Source organism: Haemaphysalis longicornis, unplaced genomic scaffold (genome assembly GCF_048455015.1).
Source record: "Haemaphysalis longicornis isolate Haplotype H1 unplaced genomic scaffold, Haemaphysalis longicornis Haplotype H1 scaffold_5, whole genome shotgun sequence".
In the NCBI taxonomy this organism is placed as follows: domain Eukaryota; kingdom Metazoa; phylum Arthropoda; class Arachnida; order Ixodida; family Ixodidae; genus Haemaphysalis; species Haemaphysalis longicornis.
Genome location: NW_027526385.1, coordinates 81,199,275 through 81,225,730, shown reverse-complemented (window position 1 = coordinate 81,225,730; position 26,456 = coordinate 81,199,275). Strand labels below are relative to the sequence as shown.

The 26,456-nt window shown below is 47.2% G+C and overlaps 1 protein-coding gene across 3 annotated transcripts in view; it reads left to right on the top strand.

Moving 5' to 3' along the window:
• LOC144138505 (zinc finger BED domain-containing protein 4-like) overlaps nt 1-25,748 on the top strand; it is a 36,964-nt gene extending 11,216 nt beyond the window's left edge. For 2 of the 3 annotated variants that reach the window (XM_077670821.1, XM_077670820.1), the window contains exon 7: nt 3,999-4,289. In XM_077670821.1, coding sequence (XP_077526947.1) covers nt 3,999-4,152 — 154 coding nt within the window. In that variant the 3' untranslated portion in view covers nt 4,153-4,289. Of the gene's footprint in view, nt 1-3,998; nt 4,290-8,027; nt 8,973-10,037; nt 10,270-18,706; nt 23,925-24,911 lie in introns of those variants that run through there. The other variant, XM_077670819.1, reaches the window with a different exon arrangement.
• The last annotated feature ends 708 nt before the right edge of the window (nt 25,749-26,456 follow it).

The following is a 26,456-nucleotide window of genomic DNA, read 5'->3' as shown; positions in this document are numbered from 1 at the left end:
CTAGGTTTTCACTTTTTCTTTTTTGCATTTCGGTCACTACTAAACGCCGCTGTTAGTCAATTGAACTCGCGTCCATGCCCCGTGAACTTCACCCCGGCGAGGTGCTGGTTCGAAGTTACGCCTCTTTTCGTCCATTCAGTAGTAGGCTTAGGCGCGGCGGGCCAACAGCGAAAGGGTGCTATAAAGCTTTCGAAAGACTTTTTTCATGCACAAAGGCTCCGCAGTATAGGGACCGGGCGGCCGTTGTATGGCACCACCGTCGTTTCAGCGAACAGCGCCGCCCGTGGCGAACCGCTCGTCAGTGGAATGCCGGTGGCGGTCAGCGCAGCGTAGTTGTGCATGGCTTTCTGTCGTTTTTCTGCTGTGCGGCTTGCAAAGCGTACGTAACCCCACGTACATTTTTCATATCGGTAAATCTTGAGCGTGGATGCGGCGTTTACGAGGCATGCCGCGTGTGTTATTTACGCCCATACTCAGTATTTACAAATAGCAGACAACGCTCAATGCGCCAAGCTGGAAGTCAGGCTGAAAGTGAAAGTTCGTTGCTTCATGCAATTTTTTCATGCCTGCATGCAGTTTCGCGAATCGAGGAGTATATTGCCGCTAAATGCTCCTACAAAGCCGGGGTGTGCAACCTAGAGTTCCTCTATATAGCTCCCAGCTATATAGAGGAACTCTAGTGCAACCGATCTAGGAATGCTGCGGCGGTGGCCTTTGGCAGTTGATGACGTAACGGCGTCGACGTCGTGCACAAGCGAAAGACGAAGTTGGGGCGTGTCTTCGAAGATTTACCTCAAAACAGAAATTGTGACGGACAACGCTTCCGTGACTTCATTACCTACGGCTGAAACGTTTAATTTCACAGAAATGCTCTTACTACAGTCATCGTTGATAGAATAAATACCGCATGATAGTAGAACGTTATTGCTTGTCGTGGAGAAGCATTTCTTTACAAGAATTGCAATGGTTGCTGGCTAGTTGGCAAATATTTCTTCAAAAACCAATTCCTGCGTGGCTGAAGGACGCAAGACAGGAGGGTGCCTGAAACCTGTACTCAGCTTCACAACTGAATGCTGCGGTCGGTTTACAAGCTGTCACCTACGCTTGAAAAATCATGCACACCTCCGTCTAACGACGATGATGGTTTATCGCAAAGCTCTATCGTGTGGGTTTCCTTGGTTGCCTTCTGGATTTAAACTTTGACTAGTTGAGCGTCGAATTTGACCAGCACGCAGTTTGGTCTTTTGATCGCAGCGTCTTTGACTTTGACCATTTCCCATTCGATTTCGCAGGAAGAAAGCTTTGCGTGCAACCATCGTAATCATTAGACGGAGGGCTAGATGATTTTGCTGCTTAATTTTGAACTTCCATGCCCCCCTTTCCAAATCTAAACTTTGTCCAGCGTGTCGGAAATTTGTCTGTGCTGGAGGACTCAGGCTGATGCACCCATATTTGAGGCAACTAATCGCGCGTTTTTGGTGTCTTCACCAGGCATTACACAATTTTTTAGGTACTCTGTAAATAATAGCTAAGCATTAAAAAACACCAGCTGACGTTAACGCTGCCACATTTTTTAACTATCGGTGCCAGCCTTTATTCTACGCAGGTGGTAAAACGGGAAGGGGAGGAGGGATGGTTTGTAGCTTGGGCTGTTGAGTTGGTGAATAAATTAGGCTCTTGATAAAATGACCACCACAAACGTGGGATTTCCACTCCGGCTTTCAGGCTCCCATGCTGTCACAGTGTACTCACCAAAATCGAAGGTACAAAGCTCACGGTTACAGAAAGTGTAAACTACCGCAACTTTTCTACGGCTACACGGTAATCCATCTCGAATGCAGGTTCCTTTCTATTTAAAGCACACGTATCGAGGTATCTCAGCGCTAAGGCTGGCGGGGAAACCGTAGTCATTGAAACCAGTGAAGATAATTTGAAGTGATAGAAATGAATTCTAATATTGCTAATAGTTTTATGCCTACTCAGATCGCGCGGAGCCAGGTGCAGAGCGCTGCAAAAAGCGCTCATGTCAATGTAGCCCTTCCCCAACCTTACAAGCATCCAATAAGTTTGCGTAGCCGTTAGTGCATTTAAGAATAAAATAATACTAATAATAGCAGTTTTATTCGTACTCGGAACGGGTGGAGCCAAGCGCAGATCCGCTCATGCCATTGCAGCGGATACCTAACTTTAGACGCGTCCGACAAGTTCACGTAGTCATTATTGCATCTAAGAACCCAACACATCTGTCTAGAATTCGTTTCATCTCGCATGTCTGCTCACAACGCCACCAAAACGTTCAAAGCACCGAAGCAAACACGACAAAAACAACGGGAGGCTGTGTAGTCCAATGCACCGGCTCATTCCACTGACGAGGGGAGCGCCGAGTGGTGGCGCCACCCGTCCAGCTGCCCGGTCCCTATGGGCGCGTGATGCAACCACGACACTCGAGATAAAGCCATGATTGAAAGTTGAGCGGAGTACACACGGACTGCTTCACTTTGTGGAGCAGCGCTTACGTGCTCCCGCCAAAGCGGAAAGCTTACATTAAATATCTTCTGGCCAAATTTGATTAAGCACTTACTTTTATGACCGCTGAGCCCTAAAGAAACTGATTTCTCCGCATCGCAGCTGTCTAATGAACACGTTTTGACAACGTTCGGAGAGCAGTTTATTGCCACCAGCACTCAATGTTAAAGCCGTAGTGAAGAAGTCCGTAAGCAGTGCTTGGCGTTTCTTGGCCAGGGTGGGCTTTACGTGACACTCGTATGCTGACAGCTCTAACAAAGCTTGTTCTTAAACATTCGCGTGCGCCTGCGTGCCTCCGCAGAACGTCGATGGCATCCATCAGTTCGGTGGCCTTCTGTTTCACCGACGCTTCCTGAGGCTCTTGTTCTGAGCACTTTTTTTTCCCTTGGAGTGCTCGTGCTGCTTATAAGACCCATCTAATGATGGACGAACAAAATATTAAAGTGGTTATCAGCGAGCACAACCTAGAGCAGCAGCACCGTGAGCAAGGATGCATAGAAAAAAACACTTGAAGTAGGCTTCGGCAGCCTAAGCATAGAGGGCGCTGGCGCAGGCAACGATGGAGACGTCAAAATGGTGGCCGCACTATTAAACAGTCTATGACCGCTAGCGGTTTTTGAGCAGCTTCTTTCATCGCTTTTAATTGTTGTCAACCGCATAATTCACCGCTTTTCTTTCATTTTAGCCTTTTAAGAGTTAATGTGAGTACTTAATGTTTTCAATGTAGGCTCTGAAAGGCAAAATAAAATGTGCCTCGACCGGAATTTCGTTCTTCCTTTCTCGCCATGACTTCGTTAAATCGAAAGCGCCGCACAAAATGACTTCATAAAATCGCGATAAAAATACATGAATTTAGCACAATTTTGATAGAAAACTTGAAAAAATTCGTTATATCGCGAATTTCGTTAAATCGAGGTTCGTTATATCGAGGTTCAACTGTAATTGCACTTATTCCCAATTTAAAACGAAAATTCGGATCCTCTTAAAAAATCCGGACGTTTATAAAAGGTAGTTTTCATCTGCCCCACTTTAGTTATTTATAACTACTAATTGTAGCAGCTAATGTTTCATTTGCATATTGGGGGACCATCACCAGCCACACTCTAGTACAGAATTTTGTACTTTCATATTTTGTAGCCCAGCCAGCCACTGCCTTGGTAATTTTGTGAATATTTGTGTACCGTGATTCTAAACTTCCCTTGTCTGCGCTTTGATTGCATAGGCCTGGATACCTAGACTTTGAAGGAAGCACTGCCGCTGCAACACCTAGCACAAGCAGGGAGATGTCAAAGGCTGCTCTGTTATCGTGACAGGACCCAATGCATTGTATAGTTAAAAATTCAATTGTTTATGCAGACATTTCTGATCCATCTGTGTTAGGTGCCGACAAAAAATCTAGTGTACGTATCCCACCTGTTGCAATTGCATATGCTTGCTAATTCTTTTTTTTTTTTTTTTTTTCATTGATGTAGCAGGTACCGATACACTGCGTACCGCCAGTTTGTACGCTGGGTATGGGTCTGTCTCGGCCAGAAGAATCGCGAGGTGCTGCCAAGCTGCGTAGTCAAGGAGATCAGGAATGGCTTTTCTTCGGCTCAATATGCCGGGTTCAAATATCCGGAGTAAAATCTCCGCTCCCAAACAAATAAAGGTCGACAGATTTGGTGCTTTATTTCGTAATTATATGCATCACAATCAAAGTTTGCAAACAGAAATAAAAACAAGGTAATCAAATGCACTCCACAGGAGTGTAGGAACTGTAACCATTTGGGCAAGTTGGTTGTATGTTTTGCACCATTTGGCTGCATAGGGTATAGAAATATTGGCCATGACTAAACCATGCTTTCCTATAACCCAAAGGTGAAGTGGTGTTAAAGAAAAATGTAGGTTTGTTATAATGAATGAATCTATGTTCATTTTCAATGCAATGTAGTGATACATACAGGAGAGTGGAAAAGGTGTCACTTCAACAGCTTGGAGCCGCAGGACCCCTGATTGGTGATCTCAGCAGTGATACAACAAAAACGTCAAAGCAATTTGACAACACATATTGCAATCAACAAAAACCTTAATACAATGAACGTATAACACAGTGGGATAAAAATGCACTCTGCAACAGGACTTAAAAACCCCCCCCAAAAAAACCTAAAAAAAAAGAACGCAGGGAATTTCGCAGGGAATACTTGACACACCTGCAGGGGACAAAGGCTAAAAACATTAAATTTCTGAGCCTACAAATGTGAATATTTCTCTTAGTACAGAACATCACTGTTTGTAATGCAAGGAGGTATGTGTAGCATATAAAAGACTTGTTGACAAATCAGTATGCCAAGGTGCCTATGCAAGAAGCAGAAATTGAAAAAACTGACAGTGACACAGACACAGGACTGTAAGGCTGACAAAAAAAATGGAAGTAATGAGCTTGGCAGCATTGCAAATTGTGATAGGAAGGGCATGGGGTCAGATTCTGTGCAACTCAACTCTTGCTGTATCAAACAACAATGGCATTCATGCTTTGTCAACTGGTTTTTACATCTGTCCCACCCGTTACAAGCAAGACACCATAAAGCAAGTATCACAGCTAGGGGCACTGCAAAAGACATTCATGAAAATGACAAACTTGAGACTTGGCAGTACCATACAGTGGTGCCAAGTACACTAAAGGTACACTAAATCTCTTTAAAAATTAAGGTTGCAGTGTCATTTCGAAGTATTTTGTGCAGAGTTTGAAAAGCAGGTCGAAAATTTACAGAAACTAGCTGAGAAATAGCATGGCAGGTGACCAGTACTGCATATACGTGCTACAGACACTTTGTTCTTTCTACGAGGAGCGCTCTCGGGCTTGTGAGGGCGCTCGCATCGCGGGAGCTCGCCGGAGCACCCGTGCGTGTGGGAGAGTGTAGGCGAGGGTAGGCGCGGTGCTTCGGTGCTTCTCCTCTCGACGCTCGCCCCACTCTCCCACGCCCGCATGCTTCTCAAAGACCCTTTGACTGTGCACTTTACCACACTTGCATATAAAAAGTGATACTTTAGGAGAGGAGCTGCAAAAAAAGAACAAAGATTCATATACACGATTTCTTTAGCTCAGGAGAACTGCAATGAAAAAGGTAATAATTAAAAGGTAGCTGCCAGGCAGCTACGGGCTCTTACTCAGGCTAAACTGCATACAGATGTGCTAATTCCCGATATCCCGATTCAGTAATTATCACCAAGGACAAACATGCACACGGTTGTGCCCACATGCTCCTCACACACTTTCAGTTAAGGTTAGATGTATTTGCTCGATCCATATGCACCCACAGACCAGTTTGCACTTGCTGTCTGCAAGCCAATGCTTCTCATTTTCGGACGAGCCTGCGTTGCCTTCAGTGACACTTGCACAGTGCACTGAGTCTGGGTGTCGCATGTAGTACGCGAAATCCCTGGTGTGGCTTCGCTTGGTGGTGAGCCGGAGTGATGGCCAAGTGCTGCATTAATAGATTGTCAGAGCTGAGTCTTGAAGGAAAGTTTAATCTATAGCATGTGGCGTAGTTGCCAATACAATGTTAGCTATTCGAGTACGCATACATAATTACGAATATACTTCCCCTGAACTTGCTCATTTACGACATAAAACAACCGAAGGGATTTTAGGCATCAGCCTAACAGCAGAATTTCAACTTTCGGCACTGCGCGCAGAGCAGTGTGATGGGGGCTTACAGCGAAACCGATCAGCGAAATGCATATACGTGCCTGTGCTGGGAGATGTTTTTGGTACCAACGGAATGGACATCAACGGTGCCAACTTCAGTGAGACACTGCGGAAACCATCAAATACGCGATCATCACTTCCACTGTCAACAAACATGCCTAAGGCTATTTGCAGGACGTAATACACACCTGACGCTTCGGCGAAGTTGCGCCGCTCTCAGGCCGCAACAGTCTGCATGCAGCATCTGGGTATACGTGACACTAGCGAGCGTTTCTTTGGTATCTCGAAGCTCGCCGCATACGGGCACACGTACGTGTCCGAGGTAAAGTGGAGCGAGCAAAGCATGCTTGACTTCCCTGGCATCCAGTAGTGCCGCCCGGTAGCCCTGACAAACTCCACCGAAGCGTTTCTCTGGGCTTCCTCTCGGTGGAACTTGTGGAAGCTCACAGGGTCCCCGAATTTGCTTGGACAGTTACAGTAGTCCATCACGCAACAGTAACCAGGCATGGTGCTTCGTGGCGCAGCAGTAGGGGCTCGAGCATCGGTCCCTTGCTGATACGACCAAGCCAACAAGCGACCAAACGAACTGTGGTAACTGGAGCTCACGTTGACGTCGCTCGAGTCGCTAGCGTGGTATGACGTCACAAACTTTGTTATGCTGGCAATTCACTGACGTCATGGTTAGTGGCGCTAGTGATGGGTCCCGATCTCCAGAAGAGCATTTAGGTAATTTTTAGAAGCGAATTAAAATATAATATATTAAGCGCTTGCTGTACCCAGCACTTCGTGTTGAGGGTCCTTGCATGCAGAGGCAGCCTACAGCAGGCTTTTTACAGACTTAAAATTTGGTGACACACCTTTAAGGGCCACTCTTTTCCAGCGATCATAGTACAAAGCGCAGCGCGAGTTAGTAGTATACTGAAAATTTCGTCATCCCGCCCCTCTCCCAGCGTTGCGGTGAAAACGGCGCGCACGTTTCCCTTATCATTGCCGCAGTAGGCTGGCCTTGATTGATTTTACTGGCTTTAAAATAAATCAAGTTTCAGAGTTTACGCGTCGAAGGTACGCGTGGGCTATGGGGCGCGGCGTACTGGAGGGCTCGGCAGCACGACGGCGTAGCTCCTGAGCCACGGGACAATTTTTTACCCATCAGTAATGTTGCTTCACAAGGTTCATTTTTTAACTGCATAAAAAAGTAATTAGTGCTGTGTACTCTCATGTGATTCCTGGTTGCACTACAACGAGCACCTCAAGTTTTCCTAACAGGCGTTATTCGAGTCGACCACTTCGTCACATTTCGCCAAGCGTGTAGCAGCAAGAGTCATATTTTTAATTGACACTTCGGCCAGAGCAAACAGTGTTGGCACGATCGCGTAAACTAACATGACGGGACTCCATTCATGTTTGATCGATATTGGGAAAACGCATTTTCCAGTGGACCATTTTAGCATATATACTGGAGCCCAATGGCTGAACTTCTGCGGCGAGCTTTTAAATACTGCCTTGCTGAATGCGCCCTAATGAATTTTCACCAAAAGTGCCGGAAGTTAATTTGCAATATATAAAATCAAATTGTGAAGACAAATGTTCAATCATAATTGCATTTCAATGTGTGCAACTCTGGGCTCTTCCGTGGTATGGTAGTGTGTAACCGGGTTTTGTTGAGCGAAATACCACACAAACATACTTTTTGCCCTTATGAGGAGCCTGAGAAATATATGCAGTTGTTGGAGGTTATAGGTACTTGAGAATGCAGTACAATGTTAAATGTGTACATTAATTTAGGGTCAATTCTTTTTCCTTTCACCAGACAATGCACAAAGAGAAGAGAGCATAATTGACAGCAAAACGCCAGAGGACGGCGGATTCATCGGTTGCTGTCTACAGACAACGAGAAGCCGCCAAGAAGAAGCTAGCCCCGTCAGACAGCATGCAGCAGGCATTTAACAGATACATAACCGAAATGGTGGCGTTAGACGCCGTTCCCCTATCTCTCACAAAGGGGCTCGGTTTTAAGCGGTTGATCGAGTTCCTCAAGCCCGACGTGAACCTGCCGTCACCACGGACAGTGGGGCGGCAGCTAGAGGAGCTGGCGACTGCGCACGCGGTGACAGCGCTTGCTGAACAGCTGAGGGACTGCCCGCCCGGAAGCTTGCACTTCATAGTAGACATCTGGACGAGCAGGCGGCGGAATTCGATTATGGGCATACGAGTGCAGTTTGTGAAGGATTGGAGGCTTCACCTGCAAACGCTGCCTTTCCGCTACTTTGAGGGCCGCCACACGGGCGAAAACATCAGAGAAGTGTTCGTCACAGAGATTTCACTGCGGGGCATAAACCAGTCTCAAGTGGGCACGGTCGTCTGTGACAACGCCGCCAACATGACGAAGGCTTTTGACATGGGCGACACCTTCATGGAGCACTGGACACACACGACTCCTGACCCGGAGGACAGCGAGGAGGAGTCGGTGCACGACACCCTTGCGCATGCTACCGAAGAGGAGGAGGAGGAGACAGCTACGTTGTTTCACCGAGTCAGGTGTGCGGCGCATACTCTGCAACTGGCCGTCAACTCAGCTATGGGGGAAGATGACAAGGCGCAGGGTCTCCTGGCGACTCTGAACACAGTCGTCAATGTCTTCAGGCGCTCCTGCCTTTGGACGGAACGTCTGAAAAAACTGTGCGGGAAAGACGTCGTACCCGCCGCAGGCACCCGATAGAATTCCCTCGTCGCTGCACTAATTCGGCTGACTGAGGTATGTACTCTTGACTGCTATTTAGCTATTCAGTGCTATTTAGGCCCGCCGTAGTGGATGGCTCCAGATTGATGTCGGCCGCCTGGGGACGCGGAAATATCGAAGTATGCGCGTTCGCGTTTTGCGCCCGCGTTTGTCGCCCCAATCAGAAAAGCGGCCGCTGAAGATCGAGCCCCTTCCCTTGGGATAGGAACCTGAATGTGTTAGCCACTGCGGGTGAAATTGTTCACTCCGATGACGCTTTGTGTTTCGGTTAGGGGTTACTGCTAAACGTTTGCTGTCAGAAAGGGCTGTCTTTGAAAAACAGTTATTTCCGCCTGCAGCCATTATTTGTCATCGGAATCATTCCGTAAATGGCGCATTTTTGGGTGGAGGAAGAAGGGGGCGGAGGAGGAATCAGGTGAAGTACAATTTTTGCAAATACCATTTTGCCTGTTTCGTACAGCTTTTGTAGTATTTCAGGAGGATATTTTAGTTGGATCACGCAAAAACAAAACTTATTTAAGAGCGTAAAAGTTTCTTTCCTTACGGAATCGAATTAAGTGGACAGATCACTCTCGCTTCGTTTTCCCGCAGCAGCCACATCACCACTACAGTAAGCTTGGGCTCATTGGAAAAGGCAGAATCTGAACAGTTTTCTGGGAACAGTTTTCGCACGTTGACGACCCACGGGCCATTTTTTTCAGGATAATTTTTGTCTGCTTTGGAGTTGTAACCACTTCTTTTGGGACGTATCTGTTCCGGGAATATCTCCTCCTCCTCTTTTCTAATATTCTATTGAACCCAAGGACGCTGATTCGATACCGGCCGCGGTGGCTGCTTTTCAGACAGAGGCGAAAAGCGATAAACCTCTGCGTCGAGATTTCGGCGCACGTTAAGGATCGCCAGGTGGTCAAAAGTTATATGGATCCCTCTACCACGACGTACCTCATAGCCCAGTTGTAGCTTCGGTGCACTGAACCCCTAAAATTTGAATTTGGCAACATATTGCCGCCTTTCTCGCCGGCGAACCTGTAAACCTATCTGAATGAACAAGTCCTGATTTGAGTTCCCCCCACTTTTCAGGACGACTTCTTCAAAGCAGTGATGTCTGTGATCCAAGAGTACAACGACAGCCATACGGCGAAGCCCATCGACTTGCCTCAAGAATTCAGCATGGCACGCCTACAATCCCTTCTGTCGCTGCTAAAACCGCCAATACGATTGACACGCTGCAAGCAGACGGCATCACCTCCAGCGAGCTGCACCTTTGCACAAGCAATTGCTACGCCCAAGTGAACAACTGCCAAGCAACCGAGTAAGTGCACGTATTTATTTATTTATTTCGCTCCAAAAACAACTACCCAGACACTTGGGAAGTATGCTGATAAGAGTACTGTACTTCTTCACGGCTAAAAGGGTTGAAAGTTGGGTGTGTTGGTAAATGTTCATCTTAAAAATAACAAGTGCTGGCAAATTAATGGGGCACGAACACAGGAGGACAACACAAGCGCAGATTAGCTGCGCTTGTGGAATAGCTGCGTAACGGAGTAGCTGTGCTTGTGTTGTCCTCCTGTGTTCTTGTCCCCGTCATTTGCCCGCAGTTGTTATTTTTAGGATGAACCATTTACAGCTACAGTGGAACCCCGCTGTTACGTCCCCTGGACTTGCGACGACCCGCTTCGCACGAGGGATTACCGCGGTCCCGGCAAACTCCCCATAGAAACTGCATTAAAAACCCCGATGGTATGACGCTCGGGTGCACGCGGTCCCCTTCATATCATACAACAGAACCTGGCACGGATAAACCGGCATTTTTTTAATATTTTACACCGCTCCGCCACCTCGTCCCGACCTTCTTTAATCTCGACCCCTGTATGACGCTGCTTGATGAGCAAATGAGCGTGGGCGGGCCAGAGCACTTGTGGAACAGACGCAAGCAAGCAGGCGGGTACTCGCGTGCAGCAGTGAACCTGCGACAGCCCCACGTGGCAAAAGTACGCCAACGCGCCAACCGCGCCGAGAAGTAAAAGTTGATGTGGCGGGCGGACCGCGAATTCGAAACTACCGTCAAGCCGTTGACGAATCCGAAAACACATTCGACTCAACCCCACGGCGATGGCCGAACCAGTAGTATTAACTCTATGGGCCGAACACATGGAGGAATGGCCGAACACCCACTTTTCCGCTCGCTCGATCTAAGTACAGTGAACTAGAATATTCTAGTTCACTCTAATCTAAGTTTCTTCCTTTCACGGTGTTCTCTCGGCTTATCCGCGTTTTCCAAAGCCGCATTGTCCCTCGCCCCTTTCTTCGGTAGCTCAATGTTCGGTAGAGTGCCTCAATTCATCACTGGCCGCAGCAAGTCACTGTAGCAAGACTGCGCTATACTTTTCGCCGCAACACGGTTTACGCGCAAAGTTTGAATCAACCGATCTATTTCGCGTTGCTGGTTCTTGTGGGAACCGAAAACAGCTATGTGTTGAGCAGTTTGACCCAATAGCAGTGGCACAGGACCACTCAAAGGATGCCTCTATCATGTACGGGAATGTCTGTTTTTTTCAACTCCGCCTTGGCAGTTTCACAATCCCCTTTTCGCCTCTCAATTTGCTCGACCACGAGGGCGTTATCTCGCGCGCGCATCGCGCGAAGCTGGAGGGCTATAAATAGCGCTGGACGGCACGGGGCTGGACGGCGCGACGCTTGGCTAGCCGGCTAGCTGAGACACATGGGGGGGGGAGGCGCAACATAGGCGTCGCTTCTTTAAGTCGGAATTTCAGCAAAAGGTGCGCAAATCACACGAGAATGCGCTAAATATGGTAGTGTAAATAAGTTCACAGCCCTCCTGTCGCATGAGAACGTTACAAGGCCGGCATTTATCCGCACCCCGGTCGTACGACACGCCGGTCATACGACGATTTGTCCCTTGAAAATCGCATCGGGGTTTCACTGTAGTTCCCTAACGGCCAGAGGTGAAAATACCTTAAACAAATTTTCCACCACGAGCTGGCTGGTGCTGCGTACTAGGTAAATACTAAACACCAGTTAAATAAAAGACCTAAAAACAAACAAACAAACAAGTATTTCCGAAGATAATTACAGGAGAAACATTATAAACTGCTCAGCAGGCGAACCACAAAATATTTACTCCTAGGTTGCTTTTTAGACGTTTGACCAAGCGTTATAGACTAAGTAATCGGAGAGAAATTGTGTAGTGGGGAAGCTAAACAATGTTTATGAGACACCTGACAATGCATAAAGGCTGCGTCAAGAAGCGTGTCACCGGCCATGGGCGCCGACTACGGGGGGGCTCAGGGGCCCGACCCCCCTCCGGAATTTTCCTGGGGGGGAGGGGGGTAAAGCTTCCCCCCCCCCCCTCCGCTTACACCCCGAAGTTTTATTGCCAGGGCCATTCATTACCAGTTGAGGTTTCTTTTGAGTTACCTCTACCTTTTGACTTGTAATTTTGGCTGAAAGCTTACTGCATCATTGTTGGCGCAGACGTACGCGGCTTATTTTTGTACTTTCCATTTATTCTTTCAAATCCGAACCATAGGAGGAGAAGCGCCCTAGAAACACCAGCGGCGGTTGCGTCATCCGTATTTTTATTTTATTTTCTTAAATTTTGAGTGTGAGCGCCATGTACATGCAAAATACATGTAAATATACAGAGTAATATTCTTTACATAGAAGGACGGACCCCACTAACCGTCATTGTTTAATGTCACGAATACTCACGGAATGAATATATTGCTGTATGTCCACATTGCTTTAAATTGCTTTGCGTGCTCTTTTGAACATGAAAAAGGCTGCAGTGTTCAGTGACACTTCTTATCAGTGGCTTATCAAAATCACACGAGTATTCTGCGAACTTTCGAACCGCGAGGCGCCCCCCCGCTCCTCACCGGCGGACGGGTCCCACGACATCGAACAAGAACCCCTTGCATCATATGGGGAGATACCACAATGGTACCGGCTTGGGAGGCGGACCAAACCGCCCCCTCATCCAAAGCTCAACCGCGCCGAAGCAGTGCTTTACAGGCAACTACAGATGAACTCAGTGCTCACCCCGGTGCTCGTGCGCCACGTGTGCCCCGACATCTACAAAACCGTGTTGTGCAGTATGTGCAAGAGAACAAATGCAACGCTAGCCCACCTGATGTGGGGCTGTGAAAGACATTTAATGGAGGCAGACGACGCAAGGCGTATGCCCGAGGACACCACTCTCGCCATGAACTCGAGTGAGCACGAGATACAAATACGGACTATCCAGCGGCTCGAGGCTGCTCTTGCAGGGCAGAAGCGTAGGGAAGCGTCGTCGGAGGGTCGACGGGTCAACACCCGCACACCCAACGCGCGCCGAACGCGCCGACGCCCGCGAGGCATTGCTTCGGGGACGACCTAATACCCCTGTCACACGGCAGATCTAATGGCATTTACAGCAAATGTCATTTGCTCTAAATGTCATTAATTCGGCGCTACACGAGAATACCGAATGACATTCAAGGCGAATGACATTAACCGGCTAACTGAGGTCACGGACCTCAGTTACACCTCAGTTGGCGGCCGAATGAGTAGCCTCGACAGCAGTAGCACGTCCCTAGACAGGAAAATTCAGTAACAAACCAAAGAATACTGTTTCTAAAAACTGTCAGTAAACTTATATTTTCTTTTTTGTATTGTTCTAATAAAGAAAGACCAGCAAGTACTAACAAAAAAGAAAATCTCGTCCCCAGTGCGCGCGCTACCCTAATCCGGATTTTTTGCAGACTTGTCTCAGCTTGTGATGTCTACTGATGTCACCTAAATCGGTGGTTTTCTTGTTTTTATTTTTAAAAATATTCCTTTGTTACGTTTTAAAAAAATATATTACGTGTGAAAACATTCTATATGCGCTTGAAATGTAATTTTGCGGTTTTGCGAGATCGCTAATCGTCACCGCTATCACAATCAAATGACATTTGTTCCGCCGTGTAGACCCGCACGGCCGAGCCGAATGTCATTTACAGCTAATGTCATTCAGTTTGAATGACATTAGATTTGCCGTGTGACAGGGGTATAACCCTCGTCTAGGAGAGGCCGGCCCTGCGTGGCCGTAGCCCCCTCCCTCCGCAGGAACATTCAATAAAGTCATTTTCTCTCTCTCTCTCTCTCTCTCTCTCTCTCTCTCTCTCTCTCTCTCTCTCTCTCTGTGCCTCAGTATCGCTACTCTTTCGAGTAGGCAATCCTTACGACTCAAGGGAAAGGGAGCTGTTTTAATAATTTACATTTCTTAGGGATGAAGACATCATCATTTGTATGCAGAGGTCATAAATATATATAATTCATTCAGTACTGAAAGTGAGTCCGAGCCGCATTCACTCAAAAATCACCAACAGATTCAGATTATGATGTTGAATGCGCCGAATTCTACAGTTATTCCTCAGGCGTGCCGCAGCGGAGTGCTCCGGATTAATTTTGAGCACGTGAAAATCGTTAACGCACGCCGAAATCTCGACATACCATACCATATGTACGTGATTATTATAATGATGCGCAGATTTTATAATCATCTTACCGTCATCATGGCTGCAATATATATATATATATATATATATATATATATATATATATATATATATATATATATATATATATATACTCAGGCAACTGTAACATAGGTGTAACATTAGGTGTAGCATAGGTGTAACATTAAGGGACAAGAAGAGAGCGGAGTGGGTCAGGGAGCAAACTGGTGTTAAAGACATATTAGTAGAGATTAAGAAAAAGAAATGGACGTGGGCAGGGCATGTAATGCGAAGGCAAGATAACCGCTGGTCATTAAAGGCAACAGAGTGGATCCCTAGAGAAGGCAAGCGTTGCAGGGGGCGGCAGAAAGTTAGATGGGCAGATGAGATCAAGAAGTTTGCGGGGATAAATTGGCCACAGTTGGCACAGGACCGAGGTAATTGGAGAATAATGGGAGAGGCCTTTGCCCTGCAGTGGGCGTAGATAGGCTGGTGATGATGATGACGATGATGATGACTCAGGCAATGGGACTGTAACGGAAAAAGTTTCGAACTTCATTAACTTCCTCATTTGCTACATTCCAGCCACATTTCCCTCCTACATAACGGATACTGATCACTTTCTCCAAGAAATTTCAAACCTAGATTTCCCCCGGGAAGCCTTCTCTTGACCATGGATGTTTGTTCACTCTACACAAATACCCTACACCAAAATGGCATAGCGGCCACTGTTGCAGCATTCGAAAACAAGGCGCCATCAAATCGATAAAGGTACACTTTCTACCCTCTCGGCGTAGTATTGGATCGCAATAACTTCGAGTTTCACAAAAGGCATTACATTCAACTCACTGGAACAGCAATGGGGCCCGAAATGGCCAAGAAATTATGCAAACATTTTGATGGCGTCTTTGGAAATTCCCTTTCTGGAGGAGTGCCCTATCAAACCATTATTTTACAGAAGGTTTTGAGACGATATATTTCTTTTGTGAAGCACCGGAAAAGCAAGCCTCATAAGTTTTATTGAGAATTCTGATGCAGTTCACCCTTTAATCAGTTTCACCCATGCGATGTCTGATCAGGTCATTAATTTCTTGGATGTTATCGTATCTGCAAACAACAACCGCCTTTCCAGAACACTGTAACGAAAGCCAGTGTACCAGCAGAGATATCTCCATTTTTACAGCAGCCATTTCCGGCACTGTAAGACCAGCATTTCATTTTCCCAGGCCAACAGATACCGCAAACTTTGCTCCAACAGCCGTGACTTAGACATGCATACGCAAGACCTCAAAACCATCCTTCTGGAGCAGAACTACCCTGTAAATGTCGTTGACGACGCGATAGAGCTTGCCTGAAGCCACGATTGCACTCTATCGGCACCAGGCCTGCAACGTACTCGCAGTGCATCTCGGACCAACCTTCTACTGACCTGAGCAATGGCTCCCCGGCTTAACAATATGATTAGCAAGCACTTTAACCTGATAAACCAGAGCGATTGGTTGTGCACAGTTTTCGAAAGACCACCTAGGGTCGTGTACCGGCGAGAAAAAACCTGAAGGACTTAATAGTGAAGCCTAAGACGCCCAGCAGACAATGCGCTGGGTTACCATCCTTGTGGAAAACCACGCAGCAAAATTTGTCCTCGCATTATGCCAACTAACAAGGTAAAGTCCGACTGTTCCGCCTTTGTTGATAGCATAAATAAAAACCTAAATTGTGACTCGAGTAACATGGTGTACAGACTTCGGTACCACATCTGTGGCATGGAATACATTGGTCAAACAGGAACAGCATTCCGATTGCAGTTTAGCAGTGGCAGGTCAGACGTGGCATCGGAACCAAATCTACCACTTTCACGGCACCTCCAACTTCCCAACCACAGCTTCCAACACATCAAGGTCGTGCTGCCTCTAATCAGGCTTTCGAAGTAACCTTGATCGAGAAAACGAAGAATGCTTTTTTACCTACTAACTACAATCACTCACAGATTGAATCAACGAGACCCTAGGAAGGCTTTCGGGCCTAAAGGAATTAACTCAGCTAACTTCACATCTTATTTGGTACCCCAAATTCCTGATGAAATCACAACTGTCTTTCTTTTTTGTAATACTGAGTGGCGTCACCGGCAAACACATCCAAAACCTCTAATTGAGTGAGTCCAGTGTCTGGACTGACAATGTGTCAGAACATGTATGCAGATATTTTTGTATATATATATATATATATATATATATATATATATATATATATATATATATATAATGTGTGTGTGTGTCGTACTTATGTTCGCACGTATGGCGCCCCCTCCTACGCACGCATGTATGTATGTGTGCGTGTGTGGATGGATGGATGGATGGATGTATGCATGCATGCTTGCGTTTATGGCGCAAGAGAAAGCAAGGCCAAAGAGCCTCAATAATCAAAACTACCCAGGGGTCCGTCAGTACAATGATAGTGGCTAAAGTATGTGTCGTATGAGTATGTGGTCATAATGGTAAATGAAGGTGGCAATGAAGGGTGCACAAGGGTAGGTGTCTCCGTCAGTGCTGAGAGAGCCTTAGTGTATGTGCAGTGCGGGACGTAATTTAAAAATAAAAAAAATGGCTTCAGTGAGAACGGCTATAGGATGTTTGTGACCATTGGTTAGCCAACTTAAAATTTAAAAAAGAGAATGAAGTGGAACAGTGGAAGGGAAAGTGGAAACAGCGACGGGAAGTGTCGCTGTTCAGACTTAGGAAAGACAGAAAATCTTTTGAGAAAGTCTTTAATAAGTTATCTGATTGGCGTAGAGTAGCAATTTTTTTTTCTGAGGTATTCTGTGACCCCCAATCTAAGTACTGCATGTGTTTGTTGACTGCGTTCTGAAAACGCTTAGGTGATATTAAAAAAAAGTTGAAAACCGTGTTGCAGAGTTTCTTTCATGGACTGCTCGCTGTAGCACCAACTGCCGTATTTTTATTGCGATATTCGTAAAGTAGCTCCGAATTCATTTGTCGCCAAGAGAAGCAATGTTGCCTGTGACACCCCTCGCACACAAAAAAAACGCGCTTCAAAATATATATATATATATATATATATATATATATATATATATATATATATTCCTTATCTGTTTCAATTACCTACCACATCCTCCCCTTTGTTTCCGAGGTTTTCTGGTTTTCTTGACTGCCAACGCTTATTTCTGTCTTATATATATATATATATATATATATATATATATATATATATATATATATATATAATCCAGGGAGTAGTAGAACTTTGAAGATGGTAGAGAACACAAGAGAAGAAAAACTTCGAACAAGGTAAAAGCACGATTGTGGCCTACGTTTCAGCAAAGAGAACTTGCTTTCCTCAGGGCCTGAGAACTTGCTTTCCTCAGAACTTGCTTCCCTGAGGAAAGCAAGTTCTCTTTGCTGAAACGTAGGCCACAATCGTGCTTTTACCTTGTTCGAAGTTTTTCTTCTCTTGTGTATGTATATATATATATATATATATATATATATATATATATATATATATATATATAATATAGAGAGAGAGAGAGAGAGAGAGATTTGGATGCGTTTCCAAGTTATTAGACAGAGAGCACTAATATTTGCCATTGGTATTTTCATTGCGGCCTGACTTGGCGCATCACCTTACTACATTCTGGAAGTGTTTCAGATGTAAAACACACGAATAAATCTTCCTGCTGAGTTAAATCACTCAAGGAAAAATTATTGGGTCATTTCAGTTTTTCCACAATCGCGCAGAAATGACACGTCCTGCATGACGCCGAACCGTTTCCACAGGAATTTTTGTTTGCTACTATTAATTTAAATTAAAAGTTGTTGCGAAAATTTTAATGCTATAAAAAGCCATTTAATAGGCTCGCTGACTTTAAGTGCTAACTTATACGAAGAACGTTTGTGCTGTTGCAAAGGGGGGGCTAGACCATTGCCAAGCACGAAAATACAACGCTTGTCTATTAGGTGGTCACATTTCCACGTAACAACTTCGAATAATTGCACAGGCGTTACTAAATAGTCTGTAAGAAACGACGGACATTCCCCACAGGGTGCCCGCATAACAAATACCTCTGTCCATTACTGATCGAAGCAAGAAATAACATCATAATTTAAACCACGTTACATTTTATACCGCATGAAGGAATCGCCATGCGTGAAAACTTCAATAAATCACGATGTCTGGGTAAATTATACTTGCAACAAAGCATTAATTCCCAGCCTTTTCTTTTTTTAGGTTTTCCAAGCTGAAGGAGAAGCTTCTCAGCGAGATCAATGACCGCTTTGAAAAGATCCTTCAAGATGCAGTCTTCATCGCCGCAAGTGTCCTGAATCCACGGCAGAAACTGCGCGTTTTCCACTCTTTTGTTGCTCCAGGCCTTAAAGGGACACTGAAGTGAATTTGTCAAGCTCCTGTTTTTGCTTGCACTGCGTAGACTGGCTCAAATTAGCACACTTTTCATCGTTTATCCGGTTGACAAATCGGTAATTATTTTACAAAGCGCGAAAGAAGAAAACCTACCATGCGCTGTTTGCGGCGGCCGCACCAACTAAAGCTGTGACGTTAGGAGGAGCGGGCACCGTGATTGGACGATGCCCAAGGTGAGCAACCAAACAAGTTTCGGTTTCGATTCTGTAAAACACAACCGGTGGCGTTGTTGGATGGGCATTCTCAATAACTCAGTAATCATCGTACCGCGCTTCTGCCATGTTGTCAGCTGTAAAAATGCATAGAGATAAGCCTCCCAGGACGGCTTGGAATCATAGCATTCACTAGCCGAGACCTACGCAGTACATGAACGCCCTCCGCGTACCCGCAGACGCCCAAATGTCATGCGTTTTTTCCCCATATTTCGAGCTTGCCTCCCTCATGCATGTATCGTAAAAAGCGTGTTCGCACCAGGCCAAGGGTCTGTTCATTCTGGCCTGTGCCCACTGCCTGCAAGCAGTCGGTGCTTATGGCAACAGCACGCCAACGAGAACTCGCTAGCGCGCCAGTGCCAGCCTGCGCGCGTTCTGTGATCTAGTTCGTGGAGCCATGAACGTTGCGGCCCAAAAAAAGGTGAACTCAATGTAGAAAACATCGGCGGAAAACGAAAAAGTTAACTTACAAAAAAAAAATAAGCACGTACCCGCGGGGATTCGAACTCGTGACTTGCAAATTACTTGCGGTGACATACCTAGCACCCCAGGCCACTCGGCCACGGGCCTTTTTTTTTCTTTATTGCCTGCTTTGGCACATACAGAACACAGACATTCATTCACAGACAGCCGTCAACCTGACTTAGGTTGACGTCTTGTGTTCAAAAGTCCCTTAGGTGTACCAACGATTTCATGTCTGCAAGACATTCGGGCGGATTCGACACATATTTTTGATTTTCCACGTATTCACTCATTGCCTCTCTAAAATACTGTCTCGCGCTTCGCGCATCGATGTCAGAGTACCTTGCGGCCATTCTTGCTTTCCAAATAGAGCTCAATCCAACAAGCATGATCAAGTCGTAAGGCATACCATCCTCGTTTTCAACAGGCAAGTACCGTATGCCTTGGGCATCCACAGGCAGATCCTTTTTCAGAGTTCGTTGGAGCACATCCCACAGGAACACAGCATCCCAACAATCGATGAATACATGCTCAATAGTTTCAGCTTTTTTTGCATATGATACAGTCAATTCCCCATGGAACGAACTAGTCTTTTTCTGCCATCCACGTCTTAACAGAGAGGGTTGCAGTATGCAGTTTGAAGAAAAAAGTCTACGCTAGGGGGTACCTGCATACGCTTAAAGGGGCCCTGAAAGGCATTTTGAGCACACTAAATGAACTAGCGCAATCGTTAGATAGGGTCGTCAACATCATCTGTGCCAAGTATTACTCTTTTACGCGCAGCGGAAAGCTCACACTTTTGTTGCAAAGTTTGTCGCTTTTTTCTCACCCTTCCCTTCGTGTTTTTGGACGCCGCCATCTTCACATGTCTGCATCATCGATTCCCATATGTTCGTCATGAGCTAGACATCCTGCTATTGGGCGGCTTTTTCACGCACTTCCGGCAAAGAGATGAGTCGTCTGCTCAGCATTGGCTCGCCCGCTGATCTGCCAGCGGAGTGCCGGAGTGTTGGACATTTTACGACAAACGAAACAAGTGTAAACAAACGCTTAACCGTTTGTATTGAATGCAACACGGCCATAGCACGACATGGATTTTATGTTACATGAGTACGTACCATAAAGAAAGCCCCGTGGCACTTCTTTGGTGCAATCGCAGAGAATGCCCTGAGCCGAATGCCAGGGTTTGACGCGTACATTTTATTAAACTTCAAAACAATCCAGAGATGCGTTTCGAACGAACGCAACGTCACAACATGCGTTGCAAGTCTGAACCGCGATTGACAGACGATGGGTTGCCTCCTCCTGCCCGTCGTAAATTCGGCACTCACCTCACACCCGCTTTACGTGGACGAACAGCAAGTCACAACTCTGGCGCGCAAGCGAGAAGGCTTTTAGCCAGGCACACTACACATACCCTATGCGAGGTTGAGTCGTACGTCGTTCGAGAAAGATAATCCAGACCATGGGAAGCACTATCCACCCGCAGAAGTACAATGTCGCATTTCATCGCGAAACGAACGCGTCCACAACACACAGGAGGCGATGCACACACACACACAGCTTCGGTCACTGCATTGGCTTAGCTGCAAGCTTCGTTCGGACAATCAGCGATGATACGACGATACAGAGCTGCGTGAGGACGACGTGCTAACCACTTCACGTATTTAAAAACACAGGGGCAAAGAACTCGGTTAATCGGAAGCAAAAAATATGTCCTCCATTATAGTGCCTGAAATATACTGGCTAGTGTGCCGAGGGCGGGCTCCAGGCGGGCGCCGGGAGCGATGTACGCGGCCGGCTGCAGCTTGGGGCGCTGCCGTGCGGGAGTGTGTGCGTTCGTTCGGCCTGAGCAGATCGTGCGGTTACCTCCGAGCTGCGGCGCAGACGGCAGCGGCAGAACTTTCCATTCCCGCTTGCGACGAAAGCGGGCGAATGCGACGGAAATTCTGTCGCGCGACGAAAATTTGTCCCGACCATTCGACAAAAACGATCGTCGCGCGGCAAAGCGACGGAATTCCTGCCGCTTTCACTCGCTTTCGTCGCAAGTGCGAACGGGCCTTTATGCGCAATCACATAAAACAAGCTCTTGCTTATCGCCTGAGCATACGGTTGATATCTGACTACGTTACACTGTGCTTGCCAGTGTATTTAAACGATGTCACTAGGTTTGAAACGTACGCGCTCGGCGTGCAGCTTTGTAAACGCAAGCGGCCTCACATACGCACGCTATTTTGCTGCTAATAGAGTTTTAGTACAGCGTTTGTGGTCTTTGCATACGCTAAACGCTAAATTTTTGCATCCCGCTACGTAAACACTGCGAGGGGAGTTTTAGTAGAGCGGTAGAGCGTCTAATCAGTTTTGCGTAGCGACACACTAATGCATACGGCGCCATCTGTCAAATGTTTTCCGAAATGTCTCGCCGGCTCATCTTCTATCGGAGTGCCGGAGTGTTTGGACATTTTACGACTATCCAAACAAGTGCAAACATACGCTTTCCCGTCAGTGTTGAATGCAACACATGGGTGCAGCTTGTCAGAACACGGGTTCTCGCTGATCGAGTGCGGCGTTGGTTTGCTCTGCGCCTTCCCGTTCATCGCCGCTGATAAAGCGATCCAATCGGGAGCGTTTTGTGCACGGGTTCTGTGTCGGTTTAAAATGACCTTTTTCACATGCCGCCGGTAGTAGGAATTACAACCGCCGCAAAATAACACCCGGCACCAGCGGGGTCACATCTGAGACCGCGCTTTTTGGATAAACAGTGCGCGGTGCACCAAAGGGAACGAGCGCACGATTCTCCCCGCGCGGCTGCGAATTCGCCGCCGATACCAACGGCAGCTACGTACACCGCGAAAGGGTAAGGCCAGCCGCACACATGCGGCCAGGTCCTTCGTTCACTTTTCCAGCCTTTAGAGTAGTGTCCATGGGGTCAACAAAGATGAAAAAGCCGAAAGAGCTCGCCCGTAGCAGACGGCAGTCTGTGGGAGCGCAACAGCGGAAGTTCGTCACCGCTGAGGAGCGGAGCATCATGGGAGGGGAGGCCAACAGCGAAGAAACAGTTGAAAGGAGGAGGAAAGACGGCGCGACGATAATGCGCGGTTTTTGATTTACGATTTCTCAGCTAATACTCATCGCTTTAACAAAATTCTTGCAGGAGGAGATTGCTAATACATTGCTTTATTTGGTTACATGTACATCCATGCATCGGCGGAAGGCATTTCAGGACCCCTTTAACTCTTTTAAGCACATCTTTACCCCTACCTACTCTATAAATCAACCGGTACATTGGTTCAGGGAGGACTACATCACACACGTCTTTATACAACTTTTTCCTATTTACTTGACACAAGTATTCCCAAGAAAATCGAACAGCCAAGAAACGGCATGACAGTACAACTTCTCTCATAAAACCATGCAGGCCGCCAGGTACAACATTGGACGTGACTATAATATCGGTAACGCTCTACCCAAGCGTATTTGACGGGCCGGGCTCTGCTGGCCTTGGTAATATAGGGTATTTTACACTTTTATTTAGTTTCGGCATCTCAAGCAGCTTAGGTGACTATTTGTTGTATTGCGCTCTTGCAGTAAGCGTCGCCCGAGTTCCCACAATAGCTCACGTCCTAGCAATTGCATTTCGTAGACGGAAAAGCGTTCGCAGATGCGTAGTCGTGCTGCTGACCGCTGTGCTTGTTCGCCCAGCGCAAAAAAGTGCTTCCCGCACCCTAGTTTTACGCTGTACGGTAAAAATATCAGTTGATTTTATTTCCTTAGCACCTATATTGACTTCGCTGACTCTTCTCCCGCCTTCAAGAGGCCTTATATTTTCTTACTGGCGTACCAGTCAGCGAAGCGTCGCATGTGCGCTTGTGCAGCGCTTGTGTGAAGCGACCTTGACTTGGAGCTAGATACAGTGTACAAACTAACCAAGTAAAGAAAGGCAGATTCTTCCATTCACAAACGTGTCCTGGCTTCGTTTCAACTGAGCGAACGATTTGCGACGACCCGTCGGCGGCCGGCGGACGAAACGCTGGGCCGACTGACTGTCTGCATCCCGGGGAGCCGTGCAGTAGCGCAGCCAATTGCGAGCTCGGCTCCTCTCGACGTCACACGAAAACGCCGCAGAAAATGGGCGAGCGTAAAAAGAGGAGGACAGCATTTTCGAATTAATTTTTCTACTAAATAAAATCGCGTAAACGCGCCCAGGGTGGTCGAAACATGGCCTGGGGACTCCGGACTACAATTTGCGCAAGTAATGCCGCAATGGTTACATATCACTTCAGTGTCCCTTTAAGAAACCTACAGCTGAGCAAGCCTTGGATGCCGTGAAAGAGCTAATAGGGCCGGAAGAGGTACGGCCTTCTCGATGGTTTGCGCGCACGGAAATTTTCCGCGGTGCTTTTTTATGTAAAAAAATTACGCCCTCGCGGGAACCCTGGTGTGATGCGACGCTGAAGGGGGTTCCATTGTGCGTTTCCGTTGGGTCGATTACTCGAATTGCGTGAGCAATCGTCGAGTAATGCGAGAGAGAGAGAGAGGGAGGGAGGGAGGGAGGGAGCAAGCGTAGCGTGGACGACCGTCGACTGAGAGACCGGCCGGAGTGCGGCACTCCGCTTATATGCGCAGCGCGCCCGAAGGAGAGGAGACCGCGGAGAGAGAGGGCGCTGCACATGCGCACAGCGCGCTTGCGCCGCCCACCGGCGGAGTGCGAGAGCGCGCCGCACTACGCGTGCCACAGATGTTGGGGGAGAGGGCGCGCTATCACGGCGAGAGGAGAGGGGGTGAGCGGAGGAGAGACGACGACGCAGGAAGGACAGGGCCGCCGACAAGAGATGCTCCTCTCAGCGTCGCATCTAAAATAAAGAGCAAGTTTGCGTCTAACTTATTTTACAATAGATTCGCAACATTGCTGTTAGCATAGATATGGGGGACACTGTCGTACATGGGGATTAATGTAAACGTCCTCCTCCCGGTGACTACTTTTGCCAAAGTCTTTCTGGAGTGCGCTTCCGAAAATGATCAACGTACATGTCAACTTTTCTTAAGGTAGCTGTGCCACGGCCGCTGGATGAAAGGCGCACTGACGTGCCTTGCGTGCGCTCTCATCCAGCGGCCGTGGCTGTGCATTGTAACCTTTTGCTCTTTCAGAGAGTTCTTTGAAGCGCGAACACTGTGGCGCAGCAAGCAGCTGTTCACGCGTCCTATAGCGTCATGTAGTCGTGTTAAGTCGTATACAGTCTGAAATACGCACCTGTAACGATCAGGATGTTAATGAAGTTTTGCTTTGGGAAATACTTGTTTCGGCACCAGTTATTACAGAACTATTTTCTATTCCTTAGGGCACATCAAGTGGTCCGCAGGAGGGAGAGCCTCAGCCTGGTGGGGCGGACCTGACGGGACCCCAAGATATATCCGACCTAGCGGACCCTTATAGCTTTTTGAATAGCCTGTGCCCACCCACAGCTGATAGCCGACTCTCGGAGCTTGAAAAATATCTCGAGGCACCTTCACCTTCGGTGGGTGTATTGGAGTTTTGGAGTGAGCACGAGGCGTCGTTTCCGAGATTGTCAAAGCTGGCGCGGGTTTGCCTAGGAGTGCCGGCGTCATCCGGTGCGGTTGAACGGCTCTTCTCCACTGCCGGTTCTTTGCAGAGGGCAAGGAGGTCATCTCTTTTGCCGCGCACGGTCGAGCACCTTATCCTCCTTGCCGAGACAATTAGGAACCGAGAAGGCCTCAGTCAGTAACTTTTCTGCCACCTGAACTGGTTCTCGTTGGTTTGTGGCCTGCCTAGCATACATATAATCTCAGGGTGCCATCTGTTTGTCAGTTTTGCTGTTATGTTGACGCCACAGCTTCGTTGGCGACTTAGGTCTCACCTGTAATATAAGTGTTTTTTTTGACCCCCGTTTTATATTACTGATATTTTGTTTACTTTTATCGTTGAAGTCTGTCTTGAGTGGTGTTTTGTTATGTTTGGCTGTCACCGTTTAGTTTTACGACTGAGTGTGTTGTGAATTTTTCTAAAAGTATTATATAGATTCTACTCCTTCAACGGTGCCTTATGTTGATTTCGAATAAATTAAGTTTCATTGCTGCAATAAACGCGGTTAATGAAACATTAGTCACTTCCCTCGTTGCTAGTTCCTATCCCGACTCGCTTGTAATAAACGTGATTTGTCTCCGCTTTTTGAATCGTGTGTTCAGCACCATATTTCTTCGTGGCCTATTGCTGGCACGTGTAATCGCACAATCCAGTGTTGTAATACCAACGACGATTTGACTTGCGTATATTGGCGTTGCGGTACAGCTATACTTTCTGATTGGGATAGCTTCGGGCCTTGCGGCGTCGTACCTTCGGCCACCAGCTTCTGATAAATTCCGAAAAGTATTCTAGCCGCGCGCTTGCAGCCGGCCTGCGACTGCGACTAGCGCACCTGCGACTGCCAGGTGCTCTAGCCGGGGTCCTCACACGGCCAGGTCACACGGCGAGCTACGGGCTTATGGTAGGCAGAGAGACAGAGCGAACGACCGAGCGGCGAAGTATCAGGCTAGTGTGTATTCCATAACGCAGTGATGCTACGGCTGCGCCGATTGCGCCAAACTGCGCGCAAGTGCTCTGGCTGCTATATCCACCTACATTTCCTCTAAATTTGGCAATCCTGCGGCCAACCTGCGCCCAAGGGTGTACGCCGACTTTCAGAAACGAAACTAACTACTTGAGGTTCCCCATTGAAAGCGACATCGCGGTGCACCTGTTTTCAGGACGCAATCCGAGCCAAGCCAAGGCAAACTGGCCCTTGTTGCGATAATGCAATGCTGTGTGAACGTCGACTGAAGTTTCTGCGCACCCCCGCACGGGGCACCTTGAGCAATCTTGGTGACGG